Source organism: Podarcis raffonei, chromosome 9 (assembly GCF_027172205.1).
Source record: "Podarcis raffonei isolate rPodRaf1 chromosome 9, rPodRaf1.pri, whole genome shotgun sequence".
In the NCBI taxonomy this organism is placed as follows: domain Eukaryota; kingdom Metazoa; phylum Chordata; class Lepidosauria; order Squamata; family Lacertidae; genus Podarcis; species Podarcis raffonei.
The window spans coordinates 66,697,721-66,723,703 of NC_070610.1; the positions used below are offsets into that span (position 1 = coordinate 66,697,721).

General features: G+C 40.5%; 1 protein-coding gene across 5 annotated transcripts in view; it reads left to right on the forward strand.

The window, feature by feature from the left end:
* The window catches only part of WDFY3 (WD repeat and FYVE domain containing 3), a 132,098-nt gene that overhangs the window by 22,031 nt on the left and 84,084 nt on the right, over positions 1-25,983 (forward strand). For all 5 annotated transcript variants that reach the window (XM_053404180.1, XM_053404176.1, XM_053404178.1 and 2 more), the window contains exons 2-11: positions 2,207-2,417; positions 15,198-15,321; positions 15,710-15,819; positions 17,408-17,569; positions 18,026-18,218; positions 20,643-20,829; positions 21,216-21,382; positions 22,007-22,474; positions 23,529-23,630; positions 25,533-25,726. In XM_053404180.1, the coding sequence (XP_053260155.1) occupies positions 2,238-2,417; positions 15,198-15,321; positions 15,710-15,819; positions 17,408-17,569; positions 18,026-18,218; positions 20,643-20,829; positions 21,216-21,382; positions 22,007-22,474; positions 23,529-23,630; positions 25,533-25,726 (1,887 nt within the window). In that variant the 5' untranslated portion in view covers positions 2,207-2,237. The remainder of the gene's footprint in view (positions 1-2,206; positions 2,418-15,197; positions 15,322-15,709; positions 15,820-17,407; positions 17,570-18,025; positions 18,219-20,642; positions 20,830-21,215; positions 21,383-22,006; positions 22,475-23,528; positions 23,631-25,532; positions 25,727-25,983) is intronic.

Here is a 25,983-nt window from a genome sequence, read left to right on the forward strand (position 1 = left end):
AAAGCATGTGGCTAAATGCCTTGTAGTCCCAGAAGCCAGAGCAGGGCTTAATAGCTTTTCCAGTTCTAGTGAGAGTTTCAGTGTTCCATATAGCTTGGTGCCCTTTCACATGAATACTGGAGGCACAATAAATTGGCAACCAAAGTAAGCAGTGGTGCAGAATAGAACTCATTGGTGAAGAATTTTGTGACAGAACTTTTTGGGTTTACCCAGGATATACACAGCATATGCCCCACAATGTATCTTATCCTTTGTTAACTCCAAACTAGGAATTAGGTCCTAGCAAATATTTTGCCCCTTACACCACCACCCCACTGGGATTCCCAAGGTAGAATGGATAGTTTTTTTCAGCTTGGCTTGTGATGATTAATCACTTGCAATAACCTAGTACTTGAAGACAGTTTCAAATGACTAGGTTGCTGTAAATAGAAACAGTATACATAAACTGGGCTACTCAGTTTTTAATTGGTGGCCTCTGTCTAGTAACTGTAATCTGTGTGTGTTCGTGCACATTAAGTAAGCCTTCTTTCAGCCAACCAAGATAAATGGGTTAGGTAGGGATATGTGCTTGATAGACCTACAGTTATGTGAGCTCAAAGTCAGTAAAGCTTGGTGTCGTGAATCTGGAACACTCAGTTTAGTGTATACAGAGCGCTTAACTCGTTCAGGACTAAAGTTTTGTAGTCTCATCCCCCTTCCAGAAATAGGATAGGCATTTCTAGTTCTGTGTTTTTTGGACATGCAGGCAATGATTGCTTTACATGCATCCAGTTGATGTGTGACCGTGCACATGTGCCTTGCGGTGACCTGGAAGTGGCTGGAAAAGGGTGTGTAATGGGCTTATGCACATTCCGCTATTGCACACCATGACCCAGAAAGCAACCCCTCCCAAAATTGGGGGTTGCATGAAAAACGACTCTAGCCAATCTTGAAGGGATAAGAGATGTGTGGGCTACTGATTTGGGAACAAGTTGCTGTTCTTCTCAGGAGGAGCAATATATAGGCACTCCTGTATCTTTTATCTCTAGGCAAAAAGTCGCTTTGGGATGAGAGTTTTCCATTGGATGAAATGGCACAAGGGGAAAGGATTAAACCCCATCCCCTGGATTGGGCCTAGTCACACAGGCTACTATTGTTGCTGGGTTGTTGTTTCTTTAAAAAAAGTTCAGAAAAACAGGTGCAACCATGTGCAATATAAACATTGCATATCACCATATTTCTTCTAGAATGGCCCCAAATATGACTCTGCTTTGGGGCTGTGATCAGCTTACTTTCAGGTTCCTTTCCAGGTTTACAAGGATATGGTCTTGCTTTATTGCCACATATGCAGCTCCCACAATGGCTGTGAAAGGAATACTTACTCATAAGTGAGATAAGATTTGTCTCATTTTTTCTTGTTCTTTTTGGTCTTGGGATTTTGTTTTTCCTCTCTTTGAGGGATAGTGGCATATGGAGGAAGAGTTTCAGGTTTTGACTTAAAATCTCCTTTGGAGGACTTTGTGGTGTTTAAAAATCACTTGCTTTTAGAACGTCGAAAGAAACTTGGGTTGTAAATTTATTTTGGGAAGTTCATGCAAAGGCAGCATTGCTGCTGAGGGCATCCTCATACATATTTGCAAGCTCCACAATGGGATTAATATTGGTGGATCCACATTGCCCAAAGACATTTTGAGCTTAATGGTATAAAAAGCCTTAAAAAGTGGAGGTGTTACCTAATTATTGCATGTGCATTTTTTGTATTGCTGTTTATCTCAATTGGAAGCCATACTTCAGAATTATGCTTTGTAATTTTTGGCCAGTTATGCATAGCCAGTGCCATATGTAGGAGGAAGTCATAATGTATATCAGAGCTGTCCAACAGGTTGATTGCTATCTACTGGTCGATCGTGGGGTGTCCCTGGTCGATCTTGAACCCCCAGCAAAATGGCCCAAAAAAATAAATAATAAAAAAGCTCAACAACTCTGACAAATGGGTAGGTCACTGCCGGTTTTTTAATACTGTGAGTAGATCGCAGACTCTTGGAAGTTGGACGCCCCTGATGTATATGTAGCTGACTTCAGTATATAATGATGATCCAGATTCTTCCTCTCCTCCCCCTCTTTATTTTTGAGCACACATAAATTATAACTAAGTGTGTTGCTGTTGTTTTCTTGTCTAGTTTGCATTTTTTTCAAATTCTGTTATTCTGTCCCCCCCCCCGAACAGAATAAAAGGGGTCTTTCAGAAACCAGCAAAGATGAATATGGTGAAAAGGATAATGGGTCGACCCCGGCAGGAGGAATGTAGCCCTCAGGATAATGCTCTTGGCTTGATGCATCTGCGTCGACTCTTCACGGAATTGTGTCATCCACCTCGGCACATGACCCAGAAAGAACAGGAAGAGAAGCTTTACATGATGCTCCCCGTTTTTAATAGGGTAAGCCCATCTGAATTCAGATCTGCTTATTGGTTCTAAACAAGGTGATTTTTTTTTAATGGTACATGGAGAGCATGGGGTAGGGAGAAGGGCAGGAGGGAATGGATTAAAGTTAAGTAATGGAATGCCAGTTTTTGCCTTCTCTGCATCTAAATCAGTGTAATATCACAATGTGTACATTGCCTGCCTCTGCAGCCATAACAACTTATCTTCCTTACGCTTGGATCAAAATTCCCCAGTGGCCACCTCCAAGTTTGTTACGTCCAGGACAAATTATATGTGGAAGTGATCTTATAGCAATGTCTGTCATGATTTTTTAGTAGATTTGAGTTTTCCCATGAATTCAGAGAATTTGAAAGTGGGTGTGTGGGACAGATACTGGGCTGAGAATGAATGAAATTTAAGTCATCACTGTTTCTGAATTGGGGTTGAACCTTTTGAACCTAAATCAAATCCTCAAATAATAGAGGTGGAAGGTACCTCAGAGGTCATTTAGTCCAACCCACTGCCAACCTGGAAACAAACTGCTTCAGCATCCATGATCATCCAGATTTTGCTTACAAATCCTAATCATAGATTGTCTGCACCACCTGGGCCACTTTAAATATGAAAGTCAGCTTAAATACTATGACCAGTTTTCCCCCAGGAATGGATTTTGTATCGAATCTTGGTCACAAGTCTTAGCTCCTTTGTAATAGTCCTGAATACAGTTCGGAATTTCCCCCCAAGAGTTTTCTACAAAAATATGTATTGATTATGGGTGTGTGTATGTTGCTTATCAGGTTTATGTGGTTCAAGGTTTCCTGTAACAACCACTGAAGAGTCCCTCCTGCAGCAGCCCCACAGTTGCTGGCATTGAATTTCATGCACATATCTGCATGCAGTTCCTTGTCCCTAGGGCTGCCAGGTTAGTGCTTAAATACAAGGCTTAGATGAAGCCGTTTATGTATTGTGATAAGATCAGGTCTTATATTTAAGTAGTTGAGTGAGAGCTGTATGGCAGAGGAGAATCGCAGTGCTCCGTTTCCTTTCTGCATGTGCCATAGAAACTGAGTGGGCTACCATAGTGCCATAGCAGGGTAGATCTCTCTGTCTCTCTTCTTACCAGCCCTTGGCAGAGTAGTAATTTTTGTTTTAGGCTAGTAACGTCTGTGGATTTATTTATAAGGCTGTCGTAACAGGGTGGATTGAGTTTTGCTTTGCTTTTTAAATCAAGGGCATTTTAGCTCCACTAGGAAAGAAGCTGATGTAAATCATAAATTTTAAATTGAGTTTCCAACTTCATAATTCATGTATTTTATGAATGACCATGTATACTAATTGGCTGCTGTAATAATTAAAGTGTATCTCTTGCAACTACTAGGGACATAACCCCAAATATTTGCTCATGCAGCCCGTTAACTTTCTGCATACATCTTCTTAGGAGAGCAAATTTGAAATTAAGGATTACTGTTTGGGTTTTCCTCTTTAAGGACACCAAATATGAGTTTGAAGATTAATCCACAGAACGTTGTACAGGAAAGGACTGGTTTACTGAGCAGCATGTTGTTGATATTAACTTTGGTTTCATTGTCAATTTATTCATAATCTTCATTAAAAAAAACCTGTTTGTGGCTTGCCACTTGTGGTTTTACTGTGGGGAGACAAATCCTGAACTTTGGCTAAGACGTAATGCTGAGCCAAACAATGGCGTAGCTCCGGGTAGCATGGCAGTTGCAGGAATGGAGAAGGACTAAAGCTGTTCTGGTTTTTTTTCTTGCTCATTCACACATGGGTATTGTTTACCTTCATGTTACATGTGAACTGGGTCCTTGTCAAACTGCGTAATGTGTGGAAAGGTCTCAGGAGGCTTGTCATCAAACAATCCATGTTGCCTCTTTAGTAAAATTGTTGTGTTTCTGAACTCTTCTAAAACCATTCCATTTATGTAACCGTAGATTATTTTTCTCTGACAGAGCCTTTCATACAGTTGGGTGCTGTATGGGGTGATTTTGGATTGAATAGCAATGAGCTAAAGCGGCAAGGATTTGTGTGTGTGTGTGTGTAAGTGTAAAATGTGGACATTGTACTGAAAAGGTCTCTGCCAGTAAACAATGCTTTGGTTCATAACGTGTTGTGTTTTCTTGTCACTGCTTTACTTGCACAATCCCGAATACTTAATGATGCATTTTAATGTTCCTGAAGAGTGGCATAATTGTGTGCATAGTATGAGGGTGCTGAAATGATAGGCTTGCGGGTTTTTTGTTTTTATTAAAAAATAAAAGCCTCAAAGTTTCTTAAGTGATTAGCTGCAAATATATGGCATGTGTTTACTCTCTTACTGTAAGAACTGCAGCAAAGTGCTTTTGATTTAAAGATAGAGAAGATCAATATGATGAAATATGGAAAATAAGCGTGCCCTTCCTCCCCGGGAGCATCTTGCAGGCTGCAAATGAGTGAGGAGGAGGAAGACTATTTCAAAGCCCAGGCTTCCATTTTTGTTGGATCATGTTTCAGACAGATCTAGGTGGTTGCTTCTGTTATAACAAAGTTATTTTCCAAATTACTGTGGTGTATTTATTACATTTTGCTGTTCAGTATATTGGTTTTCTCTGAGTGGTGCATGATCAAAAGCCATAGACAGCCTTAGTGTAAGTGTAGGAACATGTGTATTTGTTGGTTCCTGTAAAGTTTTTTTTTGTTCTTAGCTATATGGAATGTATTTTCCACAACCACCAAGTATAACCAAGTCCAGCTGCAGGTTTTACTGGATAATACGTTTTATTTTATTTTTTCCAATAATGTTTATTAAGTTTCTTACACATATAACACATACTGTAAAACAAATGAAACAAAAATAAAAAGAACAAGAGAGAAATAAAACAAATACAACAAATAACAACAAAGAAATTGATACGAATTGATTAATTAGTTAAAATTCCAGCCTCATAAACATATTGCTTGACTTCCTCTAATCCTTCCCATCTGAATTTCCTTGTAACTGGATGTAGCAGTTTTCCAATGTTGTTGTTGTTTAGTCGTTTAGTCGTGTCCGACTCTTCGTGACCCCATGGACCAGAGCACGCCAGGCACTCCTGTCTTCTACTGCCTCCCGCAGTTTCGTCAGGCTCATGTTTGTAACTTCGAGAACACTGTCCAACCATCTCGTCCTCTGTCGTCCCCTTCTCCTTGTGCCCTCCATCTTTCCCAATATCAGGGTCTTTTCCAGGGAGTCTTCTCTTCTCACGAGGTGGCCAAAGTATTGGAGCCTCAACTTCATGATCTGTCCTTCCAGTGAGCACTCAGGGCTGATTTCCTTAAGAATGGATACTTCTTGCAGTCCATGGGACTCTCAAGAGTCTCCTCCAGCACCATAATTCAAAAGCATCAATTCTTCGGCGATCAGCCTTCTTGATGGTCCAGCTCTCACTTCCATACATCACTACTGGGAAAACCATGGCTTTAACAATACGGACCTTTCTTGGCAACGTGATGTCTCTGCTTTTTAAGGTGCTGTCTAGGGTTGCCATCGCCTTTCTGCCAAGGAGCAGGCGTCTTTTAATTTCGTGACTGCTGTCTCCATCTGCAGTTATCATGGAGCCCAAAAAAGTAAAATCTCTCACTGCCTCCATTTCTTCCCCTTCTATTTGCCAGGAGGTGATGGGACCAGTGGCCATGATCTTCGTTTTTTTGATGTTGAGCTTCAGACCATATTTTGCGCTCTCCTCTTTCACCCTCAATAAAAGGTTATTTAATTCCTCCTCACTTTCTGCCATCAGGGTTGTGTCATCTGCATATCTGAGGTTGTTGATATTTCTTCCAGCAATCTTAATTCCGGCTTGGGATTCATCCAGCCCAGCCTTTCGCATGATGAATTCTGCATATAAGTTAAATAACCAGGGAGACAATATACAGCCTTGCCGTACTCCTTTCCCAATTTTGAACCAATCAGTTGTTCCATATCCAGTTCTAACTGTAGCTTCTTGTCCCACATAGAGATTTCTCAGGAGACAGATAAGGTGATCAGGCACTCCCATTTCTTTAAGAACTTGCCATAGTTTGCTGTGGTCGACACAGTCAAAGGCTTTTGCATAGTCAATGAAGCAGAAGTAGATGTCTTTCTGGAACTCTCTAGCTTTCTCCATAATCCAGCGCATGTTTGCAATTTGGTCTCTGGTTCCTCTGCCCCTTCCAAATCCAGCTTGTACTTCTGGGAGTTCTCGGTCCACATACTGCTTAAGCCTGCCTTATAGAATTTTAAGCATAACCTTGCTAGCGTGTGAAATAAGTGCAATTGTGTGGTAGTTGGAGCATTCTTTGGCACTGCCCTTCTTAGGGATTGGGATGTAGACTGATCTTCTCCAATCCTCTGGCCACTGCTGCATTTTCCAAATTTGCTGGCATATTGAGTGTAGCACCTTGACAGCATCATCATTTAAAATTTTAAATAGTTCAGCTGGAATATCATCACTTCCACTGGCCTTGTTATTAGCAGTGCTTTCTAAGGCCCATTTGACTTCACTCTCCAGGATGTCTGGCTCAAGGTCAGCAACCACACTACCTGGGGTGTACGAGACATCCATATCTTTCTGGTATAATTCCTCTGTGTATTCATGCCACCTCTTCTTGATGTCTTCTGCTTCTGTTAGGTCCTTTCCACTTTTGTCTTTTATTATGGTAATCTTTGTACGAAATGTTCCTTTCATATCTCCAATTTTCTTGAACAGATCTCTGGTTCTTCCCATTCTGTTGTTTTCCTCTATTTCTTTGCATTGCTCGTTTAAGAAGGCCTTCTTGTCTCTTCTTGCTATTTTTTGGAATTCTGCATTCAATTTCCTGTATCTTTCACTATCTCCCTCGCATTTTGCTTGCCTTCTCTCCCCCGCTATTTGTAAGGCCTCGTTGGACAGCCACTTTGCTTTCTTGCATTTCCTTTTCACTGGGATGGTTTTAGTTGCTGCCTCCTGTATAATGTTACGAGCCTCCATCCATAGTTCTTCAGGCACTCTGTCCACCAAATCTAAATCCTTTTTTTTTTAAATAAAATTTTTATTGGTTTTTCAACATATAATATAAAACAATACAAACAACGAACATTAACAAACAAACATATAAACATGTATAATTTCATAAATTTTTTCATATACCCAATTTCAGCGACTTCCCCATGCCTCCCTTTTCTGCATCCCTGTTTTAAATTTTTTTCAGCAACCCCTGGTCAAAATTAGTTATTAATTCCTTTCTTTAACCCTTTTCTTTCCTCTTATCCAATCATTTATCGCTGCAAATCTGCTATGCTTTAACCATGACATTTTAACACTCACTAATTTTACAAAAATTTTTAAGATAAAGTTTAAATTTCTTCCATTCTTCATCCACCGTCTCTTTCCCTTGGTCACGGATTCTGCTCGTCATCTCTGCCAGTCCCATATAGTCGATCACCTTCGTCTGCCACTCTTCCAGTGTGGGTAATTCTTGTGCCTTCCAATACTTTGCTAGTAGCACTCTTGCTGCTGTTGTAGCATACATAAAAAACGTCCTATCTTTCTTTAGCACCAATTGGCCTACTATGCCCAGGAGAAAAGCCTCTGGTTTTTTGTAAAAGGTACACTTAAGCACCTTCTTAATTTCATTATATATCATTTCCCAGAAGGCCTTAATCCTCGGGCACGTCCACCAAAGGTGATAAAAAGTACCTTCAGTTTCATTACATTTCCAACATTTGTTATTGGGCAAATGGTAAATTTTTGCAAGCTTGACTGGGGTCATGTACCACCTATAAATCATTTTCATAATATTCTCTCTTAAGGCATTACATGCCGTGAACTTTATACCGGTGGTCCATAACTGTTCCCAATCAGCAAACATAATGTCATGACCAATGTCCTGTGCCCATTTAATCATAGCTGATTTAACCGTTTCATCCTGTGTATTCCATTTCAGCAGCAAATTGTACATTCTTGACAAATTCTTAGTATTGGGTTCTAACAATTCTGTTTCTAACTTTGATTTCTCCACCTGAAAGCCGATTTTCCTGTCCTGTTTAAAAACTTCATTTATCTGATAATAATGCAGCCAGTCTCTTACTTTAAACTTCAATTTCTCATAACTCTGTAATTTCACATTTCCACCTTCTTGTTCTACAATTTCCCAATATTTTGGCCATTTAGATTCCATGTTAAGTTTTTTAACTTCCTTAGCCTCCATTGGTGACAACCACCTAGGGGTTTTATTTTCCAACAAATCTTTATAACGAATCCAAACATTGTATAGTGCCTTCCTAATAATATGGTTTTTGAAACTTTTATGAATTTTTACCTTGTCATACCATATATAAGCGTGCCAGCCAAACCTATTATTAAACCCTTCCAAGTCCAAAATGTCTGTGTTCTCAAGAAGTAGCCAATCTTTCAGCCAGCAAAAAGCTGCTGCTTCATAGTACAGTTTTAGGTCCGGCAGGGCAAACCCCCCTCTTTCTTTTGCATCAGTTAATATCTTAAATTTTATTCTGGGTTTTTTGCCCTGCCAGACAAATCTCGATATATCTTTCTGCCACTTCTTGAAACAGTCCATTCTGTCCACAATCTGCAATGTTTGAAACAAAAATAACATTCTTGGCAAAACATTCATCTTAATAACAGCAATTCGGCCTAACAAGGAAAGTTTCAGGTTTGACCATATTTCCAAATCTTTCTTAATTTCTAACCAACATTTCTCATAGTTATCTTTAAATAAGTTCACATTCTTAGTTGTTAAGTTAACCCCTAGATATTTCACTTTATTTGCTACCATTAATCCAGTTTCACTCTGAAACTTCTCTCTTTCCTCCACTGTTAAATTCTTTCCCAATACCTTTGTTTTTTGTTTATTTAACTTGAATCCTGCTACTCGACCAAAAATTTGTATTATCTCCAAAACTCTTTTCGTACTAGTGTCTGGCTCTTGCAAAGTTAAAACTAAATCATCTGCGAACGCTTTCAACTTATATTGTTTAGCTCCGACCTGAATCCCTTTTACCAGCTGGTCCCCTCTAATGATATTTAATAGCACCTCCAGAACAGTTATGAAAAGTAATGGGGATATTGGGCACCCCTGTCGTGTCCCTTTTTCAATAGCAATTTCTTCAGTAACCACGTTATTTACAATTAGTTTTGCTTTTTGTTCAGAATAGATTGCACCTATACCATTCTCAAAACCTTGGCCTACCCCCATTCCTTTGAGATTCTTTTTCATAAAACTCCAAGAGATATTGTCAAAGGCTTTCTCCGCGTCCACAAATATTAATACTGCCTTAGTATTAATATTGTTCTCAAGTAACTCGATAATGTCTATTATATTTCTCACATTATCAGATAGATGTCTTCCCGGGAGAAAGCCAGCTTGGTCTTTATGGATCTCACCCACCAAAACCCTCTTCAGTCTTTTTGCCAAAATGTCTGCAAAAATTTTATAATCCACGTTAAGCAGTGATATGGGGCGGTAGTTCTTAATTTGGTTCTTTTCAGTCTCAGATTTTGGTATAAGTGTAATATATGCTTCTTTCCACGATTCAGGTGCCTTCTTCCCCTCTAAAATTTCATTACAGACTTCCTTAAACGGTTGAATCAACCAGTCTTTCAGAGCTTTGTAGTATCTAGAAGTCAAGCCGTCTGGTCCTGGAGACTTTCCCAGTTTCATATTTTGAATGGCTCCCTCTATTTCTTGCTCAGTTATTTTCTGGTTTAAAATCACTTTACTTTGTTCAGATCTTTTTTGTAATCCATATTTTTTAATAAATTCTTCCATCTCTTTTTCCTCCACCGGCCCTTGTGCATAAAGTTTTCTGAAATAGCTCTGAAAGCAGTTTCTGATCTCATTTGGCCTACAAATGTTCTTTCCTTCAACCTCTAAGCTTGTAACCATATTCAACTTTTGTCTCTTCTTCAGTTGCCATGCCAGAAGTTTCCCACATTTATCTGCCGATTCAAATGTCTTTTGTCTCATTTGCTTTATTTTCCATTCTATCTCCTGATTCATCAATTCCATATATTGTCTCTGGTAAAACTTTATCTCTCTTAGAATTTCATGAGACTTTGGCTTTGATCTCAATTTCTTTTCACCTTCTTTTATTTTTTCCAGAATCTTATCTTTCTTTTCATTCTGTCTCTTCTTTTTTAAAGTATTCTGCTGTATCAGAAATCCTCTCATGACGGCTTTACTTGCGTCCCAAATTATTCTTTTCTCCACCTCTGTTTTCAGATTTATTTCAAAGTAGTCCTTAATGGTTTTCTGGGCCTTTCTATACACCTCCTCATCTCTGAATAGGGAGTCATTCATCCTCCATCTGAAGGAACCAGCTGTTGTTATGTTCATTTCCATCTTTACAGCGTTATGGTCGGAGCAAGTCTTTGGGCAGATTTCCACTTTTTTTATCTTAGATGCCATCCCACTAGTTACCCAAATTTGGTTGATTCTGGTCCAGGTCATTTTTGCTTCAGAGAAAAAAGTTCCCTCTCTCTCCAGAGGGTTTCTTGTTCTCCAAATGTCAATCAAGTCCATGTTATCTGTCATTTCAAAAAAAGTTTTAGGTAGTCTCCCATCCCACCAAATCTAAATCCTTAAACCTGTTCCTCACTTCCACTGTGTATTCATAAGGGATTTGACTTAGATTGTATCTTACCGGCCCAGTGGTTTTTCCTACTTTCTTCAGTTTAAGCTTGAATTTTGCTATAAGAAGCTGATGATCTGAGCCACAGTCAGCTCCAGGTCTTGTTTTTGCTGACTGTATAGAGCTTCTCCATCTTTGGCTGCAGAGAATATAATCAATCTGATTTCGATGCTGCCCATCTGGTGATGTCCATGTGTAGAGTCGTCTCTTGTGTTGTTGGAAAAGAGTGTTTGTGATGACCAGCTTGTTCTCTTGGCAGAACTCTATTAGCCTTTGCCCTGCTTCGTTTTGAATTCCCAGGCCAAACTTGCCAGTTGTTCCTTTTATCTCTTGACTCCCTACTTTAGCATTCCAATCCCCTATAATGAGAAGAACATCCTTCTTTGGTGTCATTTCTATAAGGTGTTGTAAGTCTTCATAGAATTGGTCAATTTCAGTTTCTTCAGCACCAGTGGTTGGTGCATAAACTTGGATTGCTGTGATGTTAAAAGGTCTGCCTTGGATTCGTATTGAGATCATTCTATCATTTTTGAGATTGCATCTCAGTACAGCTTTCGCCACTCTTTTGTTGACTATGAGGGCCACTCCATTTCTTTTACGGGATTCTTGCCCACAGTAGTAGATATGATGGTCATCCGAACTGAATTCGCCCATTCCCGTCCATTTTAGTTCACTGATGCCCAGGATGTCAATATTTATTCTTGCCATCTCATTTTTGACCACATCCAACTTACCCAGGTTCATGGTTCTTACATTCCAGGTTCCTATGCAATATTTTTCTTTACAGCATTGGACTTTCCTTTCGCTTCCAGGCATATCCGCAACTGAGCGTCCTTTGGGCTTTGGCCCGGCCGCTTCATCAGCTCTGGATCTACTTGTACTTGTCCTCCGCTCTTCCTCAGTAGCATGTTGGACGCCTTCTGACCTGAGGGGCTCATCTTCCAGCATCATAACTTTTATATGCCTGTTGCCTTTGTCCATGGAGTTTTCTTGGCAGGGATACTGGAGTGGCTTGCCGGTTCCTGCTCCAGGTGGATCACATTTGCTCAAAACTCTCCACTATGACCTGTCCATCTTGGGTGGCCCTGCACGGCATAGCTCATAGCTTCTCTGAGTTATTCAAGCCCCTTCACCACGGCAAGGCAATGATCCATGAAGGGGAGTTTTCCAATATCATTATTCAAAAAACAATATTCTAATTATAATCAAATTTATTAACTTTTCTTAACATTATAGATCTCATTTATTTAATTAAATCTTAATTTAATCCTAGGCCTAATTGGTACTTTCAAGTAATTTCTAATTTTTAATATTACAATATTTATTCAAATAGTCTTTACATTTCTTCCAATCTTCTTGATATTCCTCTTCTTTCTGGTCGCGGATTCTTCCAGTGAGGGATAATATGTTTTATTAGGCATTATGACAGGACAGTGAATGATCCTTGAATGGAGCAAGGATGCAGGAACACAAGGGAGTGGGATAAGTGGCAGAAGTGAGTCCCATTGAAGTTGACGGGGTTTACTTAGAAGCAAGTGGGTATAGGACTGCAGCCTTAATCTTCAGTATACCCCCTAGGTCTTTGCACTCCCTACATATGCATAGGACCAAACTAAATGAGACATAATTCATGTTATTTATAAGAGTATTTATAACCTGCCAACTCATTAAAAATTATTGTGGTAGTATACAATAAACTAATTATAAAGTTAGGAGCTAATAATAAAATGATAAAATCATAAAGTATAGAACAAATTACCTACACTGAATCAACCTGATTCTCTAAAAATGCTTAGCAAGCTAAACTTTTCAGCAGGTCATGAAATATCAGAATTGTAGGTATCTGTCTGATTTCAATAGGGGCAGTGTTCCAAAGCACTGGTGCCACTAAGCTAAAAATGCTTTAGTTTCCACAGAAACAAACACATGGTATCGAAGAGATAGTCAGGAGACCTTCCCCAGATGATCTCAATACAGTGGTACCTTTGGTTAAGAACTTAATTCGTTCTTAACCTGAAACTGTTCTTAACCCGAGGTACCACTTTAGCTAATGGGGCCTCCCGCTGCCACCACCGCCACACGATTTCTGTTCTCATCCTGAAGCAAAGTCCTTAACCCGTGATACTATTTCTGGGTTAGCGGAGTTTGTAACCTGAACCATCTGTAACCCGAGGTACCACTGTATGCTGGCCAGTGTATAAGGGACAGGGTGGTCCTTCAGGTATGCCATTTTGAACTTCATACACTAACAGTAATAGTGCATTCCTTGAACTTAGCAGATTTATATGGCAAGGAACTGTACAGTGGTGGCATTACATATGTGCTGTATGGCACCCGTGAATGCATGGTCTCTAACCAAGATAGTAACACCAGCAAAATTACCTTTTCTCAGATGCTTAGAAATCTGGGAAAGTGGAGCAGTAGTATTGCCGAGCTGTAGACCATACAAGATACACTCATTAGGTGTTCATTCTGTATTTTCTAAACTTACCTTTACTTGTTTATTGTACTGTTTTCAAAACTATTTTTAGCTATAATAATAATAATTTATATGCCGTCCATCTGACTGGGTTACCCCAGCCACTCTGGGCAGCTTCCAACAAATTAAAACACAGTATGACATAAAACATTAAAAACTTCCCCATATAAAAATTCCTATGGTGTGTTTGTAAATCACTTTGGGATGTGTGTCAAAGGCAATTCATGAATTAATAAATAATCAAGTAATAATAATTGTGTGAAATGTAAGCATGTGTAGCTTAGTGTTGCCTTTGTCTAGAAATTTTGGAAGCCAAGGAGTAAGAAGAACTGTCTGCTAAGCAGATAATACACACACAGAGAAGGGCAGCTAATGGCTCCTACTTCTGTATATATTCGCTTGCTGTTTCCTCTGCCTTTCTCCAGGGAAGCTTTTAGAATTCTTGCCAGGCAGAGCTTGACTAGACGTGGCTACTTTCTAATGTTATGAGTAAATCATGACATCGCCTCTTACACAGGAGTAAACTCATAAATCGCATCTTACCCAGGGGTTCAATTCCAAGGGTTCTGTGTATACTTGGACTGCCCCCACATGGGCATCATTACCGTTCCGGAACCGGCATCCTGAGTAGACCTTAAACCAGGGGTCAGCAACCTTTTTCAGTCGTGGGCCGGTCCACCGTCCCTCAGACCATGTGATGGGCTGGACTATTTTTTTTTGGGGGGGGGAATGAATGAATTCATATGCCCCACAAATAACCCAGAGATGCATTTTAAATAAAAGCACACATTCTACTCATGTAAAAACACTAGGCAGGCCCCACAAATAACCCAGAGATGCATTTTAAATAAAAGGACAGGCTGATTCCCGGACCATCCGTGGGCCGGATTGAGAAGGCGATTGGGCCACATCCGGCCCACGGGTTGCCTACCCCTGCCTTAAACACACATATACCCCCAGCAAGGCAGAGAGCTTAAAAGCTCTCTCTGCGCTGTGTACGCTTGAGCTAGACTGGGAAAAGACTCCTGCCAGCAACCCTAGAGTCCGGCTGCCAGTCATTGTACTGAGCTAGATGGACCAGGGGTCAGAGCCAGTGCAAAACAGCTCTCTTTCTTCCTGTGACCCACAGATACAGACCCCTCCCTCACCCCTCCAACATGCAGTTCCAGCAGTCATGCCGTGGGCTTTTGTTCACTTGAATGTTGCATGGTTTTATTGTATTAAGCTGCATGTGACGTCTAACACCCCTAAAGGTCTGTGGCAAGAAGGTGTTTCTTGAGACCCAGTGTCGAATTGTATACAAGGGAGAAGCCCAACTGCATCTCTGAGGGGAGGGTATTCAACAATCAAAGTTCTGTTCAATGACTTTGTACCCTAAACATCTAATGCTCCAATTTAAAGAGGTGACTGGACTTGTATGTCTGCAAAAAATTATTTTCTAGGGGAGACTGTACTATCGTTCTACCAGCATATTGATGGAATGGTGCCCCCTCTCCTCCCTTGCTGTTCCAGGGATTCTCACAACACCCCTCAAGCCAGTTTTGGGAGGTGCAAGAGGTGGCAAGAAGCTCTGTTGCACTTGCAGAAGTCCTTCCGCAGGGCTTCCACTGACGGGTCACTTTCGTTGAATCCTGCCATAAATTCTGTGGTGTTCATAGTATTTTCTTATCTGCAGGTATTTGGAAATGCACCCCCTAGTACAATGATAGAAAAATTCTCAGATCTCCTTCAGTTTACAACACAAGTGTCACGACTGATGGTGACTGAAATTCGGCGGAGAGCCTCTAACAAGTCTACAGGTAAATTCATACCATAGCACCTAGTTTATCTTTGTCCAATCAGAAGTTGAATATTCACATAACAACGTTCTTCGGGAGATGACTGACTCTTGGCTGTCACTGAAGATAGTAAATGATTCTCACCTGCCTTCATCAAAGTATGAATGGGACAAGCATGTAATTAGACATGAAAGGAAAGTGAGTCTTGATTGTCTTCATGCTGATTGTGCACTTCATAGCAAAACTGTATTCAAGATGGGAGTTTTTAAGCAGCTGGAACATGAGAAGGAACAATTTGCCGATATATAGTATAAGTAGAAACTGGCTTTAATAATGTATAAGTAGAAACTGGTTTTAACATTGTGTTTGCTTATCTTCTGTTGTTGTTGTTTTTTTTAATTAACTTCAGAGGCTGCAAGTCGTGCCATAGTCCAGTTTCTGGAGATCAATCAGAGTGAAGAAGCCAGTAGAGGTTGGATGTTGCTTACTACAATTAACTTGTTAGCTTCATCTGGACAGGTTAGTTATGCATGAACAGAATCTGGTACTGTGTAGCATGTACCTATAAATACTCTTAGAGGTATTTGTGTTTAGCAAATGAGGATTTTGAAACGCAAGAGATGTATATTGTTTGCCATTTTTCTAAGCAGTTGTGAGTAAAGTCATCCACTGATAAAAAGAAGAAGACCTTGTAAAGTCCTGTTAGGCATCTCTGTAGGTTGGAGGTTAAAAAGTTATGGTCTGATCTAGAATCCTCTGTTGTTTCTTATGTGCACATAGCTTTAGGCCACACCATTCATTTTAGGAAATATGTATATATGTGAAAATATTGCACACATGAAACTGCATACTCTATATAGCATGTCAGAGCTCCAAAGCTTGGGGCTAGAGCGTCGTCATGCATGGAAGGTGAAAGCTGGCGTAGACAGCAAAGGTGGAATAATATTCACTGAGCTTCAGCGAGTAGCATGTGACAGGGAAAGCTAGTGCTGGTGTTGGGAGTTCTTCAACAGACTAGGCAAGAGAACACATTCTGGAAAATGGCCAGTGATTAATGAATATAATCTATACATGATCATAGTGATTATTATTATTTGGGGGGGGGAGGATTATTTTGGCAAAGGCATTAATGATTTTAGCCTGAGATGGTAGGCTAAAAGACAGCAAAGAGGAGGCTTTAGTAGCGTAGATGAGATATGATCAGTTCATGCATTTTACCTTGTAGGTACAAAGAAGAAAGGGAAGCTTCTAGGTGTAGAATCTGGCTATGGTGGGAGAGTACAAGTACGACTCAAAATATTACCTCAATGTTACATACCCAGGAGGTGTGCAGATCTTAACGTCAAACTGGGAGAAGCTCGTTTATCATTGTGTGCAATTTCTAACGCAATGGTGCAGGGGCTTGTTGGGTTCTTTGCAATTTTTAAGATAATAGGGCAGACTTGGTGCACTAGGTTTTGATGGACTTTGTATACCATCTCTTGTATACCCCATCTCAAGATGAGATGGGGTGAGCATTCAGGACAAGAGTGCTCTACTGTGTGATTTCTCCTACTCAAATTACAACCAGCAGAAGCAGGGTGAGCATAGCATACCTCAAGTGGGCCCCTATTTCAGTCTAGATCATCCCATTCCCATTGCCTTCTGTCGTACTCTCCTCTAAGGGAAGAAAAAAAACTAAAATATGATGAATGAAACAGGTGCCAGAGTGCTCCATTGAGGGGAAAAATGATGCTCTGTGTGTATTCTCCAGCTAGTTAGAAGTGCACTAAGCTTCTCCCATTGGTACTCTTTCTTGGATTGAAGCTCTTTTTGCACTTGGGAAATGGGATGGGGCTGCTCAGCTTGTTCCTCTGTCTCTCTCTGTGTGTGCACAGTTTATCGATGTTGCTAAAAGCTTTCCTTTTTTGATAATGAGAATGGTTTTTTCTTTTGAAAATTTTCAGAGTAACTTGCTTCAAGAATAGTATTCTATGACTTCCACCTAAAGGTTCTAGAAGCTATATAGCTGGGTAATTTCTAACAGAGTAGGTGGAATTCAGAACAAACTGCATTGTGCTAGGAATGCTACGCTAACATTTTGTCTCCACTCTTTTTCTGCCCTCAGAAAACAGTGGACTGCATGACGACTATGTCAGTGCCTTCCACGCTTGTGAAATGTCTCTATCTGTTTTTTGACCTTCCACATGTGCCTGAGGTGGCTGGAGGAGCCCAGAATGAGCTGCCTCTAGCAGAACGTAGAACGCTATTGCAGAAAGTGTTTGTGCAGGTAAATGAGTTGTAACCTCAATACTACATTTCAAATTCTGTTTCATCTCCTAAAGGATGCATTGGGAAGAAAGGTTGTTGCATTGAATTCTTTTACACTGACGTTTATACACTCTACAACTCCTAGGTCAAATCAAGGTGTTATATTATCCTGCTATTCTATATTACTTTTTCTCTGTTACCTACCTGTTTTTTTTGGTGTCTATATGTTTTTGTATGTTGCAAAAAACCCCCAAATTTTATTTTTTATTTTTTAAAAAAATAAAGCTGGTTACTGATGAGAGAAACTTCCATAAGTGCACGGTGGCATTTGGAAAATTAATATAGTTGCACTGAACTGATTCCAAGGAGTTGCTTAAATCTGCCTACTTTCTCCACAGCTTAAATGAAAACTACAATACACAGAATGCTTTTGGTAGCAATTATATGAGCTTCCTATAATGGCCTTTTGTTTCAGATCTTGGTGAAACTCTGCAGTTTTGTGTCCCCGGCGGAAGAACTTGCTCAAAAGGATGATCTTCAGCTTCTATTCAGTGCAATAACCTCATGGTGCCCTCCCTATAACCTGCCTTGGAGAAAGAGTGCAGGCGAAGTCCTAATGACCATATCACGTCATGGCCTTAGTGTCAATGTAGTGAAATACATTCACGGTTGGTATATCTTGGTGCTGTATTGTGATTTTGTTTTTCTCTCAATATAGTCATGTAATAATTTCTATCATCGCTAGATTCTCTCTCTCTGTCTGGGTGACCACGCTCTGGTCTTAATCCCTAATTTTAAATTCTCATTTGTGAAATAGGAATATTGATGTGTTAACTCATGTGGACATAACTGAGGTGCCTATCCTGAAAACAGTGGGGATGCGACTGAAAAAATTATAGGACGGGCCTAACTCTGAATCAGGGCCATCAAACCTGCTGTCCCCTTTGTGACATGCCTGGCATTTATTGCCATCCCACCAGATGTTTCATAAACCCTCCTATTTCTGTTGCTTGAACAAGGTGACAGAAATAGATGATGTGCTTTCAGGAAACCAGCAGAGCACATTGAACAACTGCATATTGTGTACATGCTGGGGAAACTGCATTTGGTTTAAACTGGTAGTAACGATGACGTAAAAGGGATTGTAGGAAGAAGAACCTATTTTTTGTACCTCAGTATTGGCTAGCATACTATATAACACGGGTGGCGCTGTGGGTTAAAGCCTCAGCGCCTAGGACTTGCCGATCGAAAGGTCAGCGGTTCGAATCCCTGCGGCGGGGTGCGCTCCCATCGTTCGGTCCCAGCGCCTGCCAACCTAGCAGTTCGAAAGCACCTTCGGGTGCAAGTAGATAAATAGGGACCGCTTACTAGCGGGAAGGTAAACGGCGTTTCCGTGTGCGGCTCTGGCTCACCAGATGCAGCTTTGTCACGCTGGCCACGTGACCCGGAAGTGTCTGCGGACAGCGCTGGCTCCCGGCCTATAGAGTGAGATGAGCGCACAACCCCAGAGTCGGACACGACTGGCCCGTACGGGCAGGGGTACCTTTACCTTTACCTTACTGGCTAGCAAAATGCACAGTTGTTTCTTACATGAATGATTGTGGGCTTGCCACTTCCACTGATGTTGAAAGCTCCCAAGAGTAGTTCCTGTTCCTTATCTACATGTAATAGAGCATTAGATTCTTGCAGAGACAGCTCTGGGTAGTTGCTTCTGTTTTACTGCTTCCTGTCTCTTCCGTGGAACATTTGTAACAGATTGAAGGGAATTATGCCACTGCCTTATGCCATTATAGTTTTGTAGTTAGTATACCATGCAGAGTTCTGTTCAAATACATCCACTCATGCTTAAAATAAAGTCCAGGAATTGTAATTTAGTTCTGCTGTAACATTGATATATGGCACCCAAATTATATTCATGCTTTAAATAAGAGCACACTTGTTGCAAATAAACGCATTCAGATTATCCAAGGCTTTCCATTTTCCCAAATGTAGACTCTTCAAGTGATAAGGAGCTACACACACACAGCAGTTTTCCTTCTGATAAGTAACACAGTCAGAAGCCATTATCTTTTAAAGTGCAAATTGCACTTATGCTAGGACATTCCTGCTATTTCTGTATGTATTTGTTTGTGGAGTTCTTGTATTCAATATGCGTATGGCATGGTTGCCTTTGATTTGGCCTCGTCTTATGTCGCTCTGGGAGTAATAGTACCAGAGATGTCATGGGCAGGGTAAATTGCATGGTTACTTTCTTAGCCAGAATGGTTGGCCACTGGTGCTTATGCTTGGAACTCTGTTCAAATGTTGGGTAGAGTGTTCAGGGGGGTTTCTTTTTCAATATGTTTCCATGCACTGCTCTGGTTCGCCAGAAGCGGCATAGTCATGCTGGCCACATGACCCGGAAGCTATACGCCGGCTCCCTCGGCCAATAAAGCAGTATGAGGACCGCAACCCCAGAGTTGTACATGACTGGACCTAACGGTCAGGGGTCCCTTTACCTATAAAGGTAAAGGTAAAGGTAAAGGTACCCCTGCCTGTACGGGCCAGTCTTGACCTATAATATAATATAATATAATATAATATAATATAATATAATATAATAATATAACAATCATTTTATCTTGCCAGTTTTCACATTTTGCAAGATATAGTCAGACACTCAAAGATGCATAGTGAAGAAAATGTGCTTTCTTAAGAGATACGATTGAGGTTCTTATTTGTGAGTTATTTTGCACATCCTGACAAATGGCAAGAAGTGGATGTGATTTGTGGTTCTGTGTAACATGGTGAAAGGGGAAATTGCACATCTGCTCTAGTATAGTGTGAGCTTTGCAAATGTTTGTAGAACATGTGCAGATGTCAAAGTTCCCATTTTGTACATTTCCTAGACATGTATAATATAGGTGTCCCAACCATCTCTTTTTATTTTCTTGCAATGTGTGAAATAGCTCTTAGATAAGAGCTCTTAGATAAGATCATTCTTGAAAATGGATTGATACCAACTAGTCGATAATCATGTTGTATGAGAACACTTGTGCTTGGTAATTTTTGTATAATATGAAAAATGCTGGGGGGTTTTATTGTCTTTACAGAAAAAGAATGCCTGTCAACATGTGTTCAAAACATGCAACAATCGGATGACCTTTCTCCCTTAGAAATAGTTGAGATGTTTGCTGGTCTTTCTTGCTTCCTCAAAGATTCCAGTGATGTCTCCCAAACACTCTTAGATGATTTTAGGATATGGCAAGGATACAACTTCCTCTTTGATCTCTTACTCAGGTATGCAAACCAGGTTTGCAATTTTATTTTATTGCTTCAAATGCAATTTTCATCCTAGCAAGATCTGTGTTCACATATCATTTTTGGAGCTGAAAAATTGAATGCCACCAATTCAGTAGCTTCTTATAAGTTACAATGCAAGGAGGAGTATGTCACAAATTGAAACTACATTTTATTTTCAGGTTTTGGTTTGAGTCTTGCTGGTCTAGTAATTAATCTTATGATGTGGTGTAGTGTTGGCTATTGTAGGTTATTATTTTAAGTAAGAACTAAGTTTTATGGTGAACACATGAAATTGGATGTGATTTTTAAAAGAATGCTCCAAATTTTGATTTGAATGAATGAGTGGCCTTGTTTTGAGATGAGTGTGCATTTCATCCCTGCAGGTTAGAACAAGCAAAAGAAGCAGAATCTAAGGATGCTCTGAAGGACTTGGTGAATTTGATAACCTCATTAACAACATATGGTGTCAATGAATTAAAGCCAACTGGTGTTACTACGGGGGCACCTTTTCTGTTGCCTGGATTTGCCGTCCCACAACCTGCAGGCAAAGGTGAGCTTTCTCTTCTTTTTAAAATGTCCCTTACATGCAAAATTTAATCTGACATTTAAGAGTCCTGGATTTGCTTGCAGTGGCTTGATCTGGAATTGATGGTGATCTCAGATTCTTAACAGTGTAGAATTTGGAAGGATCAGAAACTTTCTCAGACCTCCGGTCCATAATGTAGTGTGAGCAACTTGACCCTCTACTTTACCACAAGCTCACCTTTGCTTCTTGAGGCAACCCATAAAGTGATATTCAGTTACTATGTTATATTGCTTAGCACTGTAAAATACAATACAATGATGATGTTATTGATTGGATCTGTCCATTCCCAGCCTACATAGGATACCATACTATGTAAGAGCAATACATTATGTTCTTTCCCACCATTCTTTGCCACTAGAGCCCTCCAAAACATCCGAATTATCATGGGGGCTGCCTCCTGTCCACTCCCCCTCTGGGAATGGTGTGGCTATTCTTAAAAAAGAGGAGTCTCCACTACTACCCCATTTTCATCTGCAGGCTCTGTTCATATGCAGTTATTTGCATTAGAGAATAAAGTGTGACGAACTGTATGCTTGAAGAATAATCTTTATGTAAAGATCTGTAAAGTTTCCCTTCTTCCTGTTGTAGGTCACAATGTGAGGAATATCCAAGCCTTTTCTGTCCTACAGAATGCTTTCCTGAAGGCAAAAACCAGCTACCTTGCACAGATTATCCTTGATGCCATCTTAAATATCTACATTGCCGACAATGCCAACTATTTCATCTTGGAATCCCAGCACACTTTGTCCCAGTTTGCAGAGAAAATTTCCAAGCTTCCAGAAGTACAGGCCAAATACTTTGAGATGCTTGAGTTTGTTGTGTTTAGCTTGAATTACATACCTTGCAAAGAACTGATCAGCGTCAGCATCCTCTTAAAATCCAGCGCCTCTTACCCATGTAGCATCATTGCAATGAAGACACTACTTAAGTTCACACGGCATGACTACATCTTTAAGGACGTCTTCAGGGAGGTGGGACTCCTGGAGGTGATGGTGAACCTTTTACATAAGTATGCAGCTCTTCTGAAAGAGCCTACACAGGCTCTGAATGATCAAGGTAATTATCTTCTCCTCTTTGCCCACCCCTGACCAAGGTTTCTTTCAAATCCTGCTTTTATCTTGTTCTTTTTTTATCACCTCTTTTTGTACTATTGGAAATGCTTACTGTAATGGTTATGGGGTTGCTCGTGCGTAAGTTGCCGCCACTCCTGGCTAGGTGGCCTGGTTAAACCTTTCCTGGCTGGACAGCCCCTCACTTCGTGGCTGTTCAGTCGCTGGCAGAATCCGACAGTGGGCGTTTCTTCAACCTTTTCCAACATAAAAGTTGTTTGACGCCCAGTCTCCTCCTAGCCTCCCTGCGCGGAAGCCTTCTGCGCAGGGTGGGCGTGGGTAGCGGAGGACCTGTGCTCTCTCCGCTGGTGTCCAGTGAAGAGTCTCTGAGCCTGCTCTCCGCTTCCCCCATTGGCCCCCCTCCATCCCTGGTGTCGCGCTGATTTTCTTCCCCAACGGGAGACCTGCCTCTCTCCCTACTTGGCCCCTCTCCAGCATCGTCGTGGAGCCCCTCCTCTTCCTCTCGTTCTGATGGCAGTTCCCTGACACTTACCTATCTTGCATTACTTTGCAAAAAGATATGCTATTGCCCATAAAACCTATGTACGTTCAGATTTCTCTTATTCCTCAAATCATCAGCCCTCCTCCAAAACCACCTTTCGAATTCTCCTCAAAGGAGGCATTCGGGTTTCAGCAGAATCTCATGAGACATTGGTATTGCTTACAAGAGTAAACCAACTGCTAGAACCTTTTAAATTCTCACTTAGATTTGAAACTAAAATGCACATGAGTGACATATCGATGCACTATAGACTTGTCTCTGAGTTGTATCCCAATACTTCACACTGGATGCGAAGTATAAGCAGGCTCAGTGTACCAAAGCAGAACGCCCCCTTCTTCTGCTGTTCCATGATTACGCATTTTTTTAAAGTGATCGTTGTACACCAGCCAGCACATATAATATAGGAGCGATACTCTGAATTAATGAGAAGTTTGGTAATAGCATGGGCATATATACACTGCATTTTCTTTCATTGTAGCTTTTTGAAATTGTTTTCTAGGGGACTCAAGAAACAACAGTTCATTTGAAGACCAAAAGCAGCTTGCTTTGCTGGTTATGGAGACCTTGACAGTACTGCTTCAAGGATCGAACACAAATGCAGGTATTTGGCAAATGGTTGTTACAACAAATGAACCTATGTCTCTTAACGCTGATAGCTGCCCTTGAAATGCACTTAAATCATAAAGACCAATATAGAGTTATGTAATCTGTTTAGATGTGGAAATGCTGTGTCAAGCAGGTTTTTTGACCTTCTTGGAAGGAGCATACATTAATAGAATACTGAATTTGTTTAATTTGATTGAATTTCCCTTAGCAGAGGATAAGATTATTCTAGAATGGTGCCTTTCATATATTTGAATTTGTAGTTTTAAGATGCATTTATTTGAATAAAATATATTTAGTGATGAATTATTACTTTCACCTGCATCTCCTGATAACCGCAGTCTATCAAAAATTAAATCAATAACCTTTTCCTATAAATGGTTGCTTCTTAGTGTGGGGTAGGGTTGTATTAGCCTGGCCTTGACAACAGGAGGAATATGTTTTCTGGCATGTTACTGCAGTCTAACAGCTTCTGTTCCCTGACAAAACATGACCTTATCATGGATCATGATCTTTGTCCATGCCTGAAATACAGTGGTACCTCCGTCTACGAACTTAATTCGTTCCGGATGTCCATTCTTAAGCCGGAACATCCTTAACCTTAGGCGCGCTTTTCCTAATGGAGCCTCCTGCTGCCAGCACCCTTCCCCTGTTTGGCTTCCATTCATTCATTTTCCGGGGCAAAGTTCGCTGGCCAGAACACCTACTTCCGGTTTTGCGGAGTTTGTTGGCCCAAAAGTTCATTAGGAGGACTGTTCGTAGATGGGAGGTACCACTGTAATTGCTTCAACATTTCTCCTTTCCCCTTTCATGGATGTGTTTTGAGAGTGTGCATGAGCTCACCTGAGCTCATTCAGTTCTAGTTTTGAAATACTATCTTCTAAGGTGCGGCCAAGTGCTTGCACAAGGGCAAGAAGAGATAGGGCAAAACTGGACACGTCACTGGAATAAAATGGCCATCTTTGCTGGGGCTAATGGGAGTTGTAGTCAAAAACATAGGATGTCGCCAGATTGTCAAAGGCTGGGGTAGAACTTTGGAATGAAGCTGAAATAGAGTCTGGTAGGACAGGGGCATGTAGTTGAAACTGGTCTGTCAGTATCTGTTGGCTTCTGGAGTTTTAACCGGTGCTGCTTACTCTGATCACATCTTCCCAGTTTGGGGTTTTTTTAAAGAGACTTCCTGGACTGATTATTCAGTTAGAGTTCAAATTCAAAGCCCTAAATGGATTGGGACCAAGCACATAAGGGAATACCATCACCCGTACCTACCTGCATAGTGAGATCATTGGCAGATTCCCTGCTTTCAGCTACCATCTGCTACAAGAAAATTGCCTTTTAATAAGAGAAGTCTTTTTTTGGAAGGCAGCACCCCATTTATGGAATGTCCTCCTTGAGGATATTTGCCTGATACCAGCCCATAACTTCAAGGCACCAGGCACCTTGAGCACCTTGATTATTTTAAGCTGTGATTGTTGTTTCTGCTTTTATATGCTGTTAGGTTATATTTAGGTTTCTGGCAGTTTAATTATTGCATGGTTTTAACTTTTGTAAGCTGCGAAGGCACATATTGGATTTAAGAGGATATAGAATGTACTGTATAAATGTATTAAACAAATAATAAATATTTGCACTGTGGAATATCTCAAGCCTGAATGAAGTTGCAGAATTACCAAGAACATGCAGATCCTATTTTCTGTTTGCTTGTATTACAGCTATTTAGTGCTTATCCGCCTGAGTGGCAAGCTAAGTAAGACCCTTTATATCCAGTTTTAAATGTTTTCAGTCATCTCCGAGATCCCAGAAATTGCAAGCATTTGTGCCAGTGTGGTTCATTAGACAGTACTGCCTAGATCTACCTGGTGACATCATACCTATTCCACTGTCTTTGTTTTCATTGTAGGCATTTTCAGGGAGTTTGGTGGAGCAAGGTGTGTACATAACATAGTAAAATATCCACAATGCAGGCAACATGCACTGATGATAATCCAGCAGTTGGTGTTATCACCAAGTGGCGACGATGACATGGGGACTCTCTTGGGGTTAATGCACTCTGCTCCACCTACAGAATTACAGTTGAAGACTGACATATTAAGGGTAAGTACATTAATGAAAAATGTATGGATGTTTTAACACTTCTCATTAAATTACTGTTTCAGACGCAATTATATCTCACTTCACATCATTGATCTCAAATTTTCTTTTTTTGTGGGGGCAGATAAATTGAACTGATCTTATTCATGTACTCAGGCAACACAAATGAAAATGAAAATAAATACTGAAAAGTTATTTGAGGGGAAAATAATAATTCTCAAATAAATAAGAAATCCACTTCTTTCAACTTCTCTGTAAAA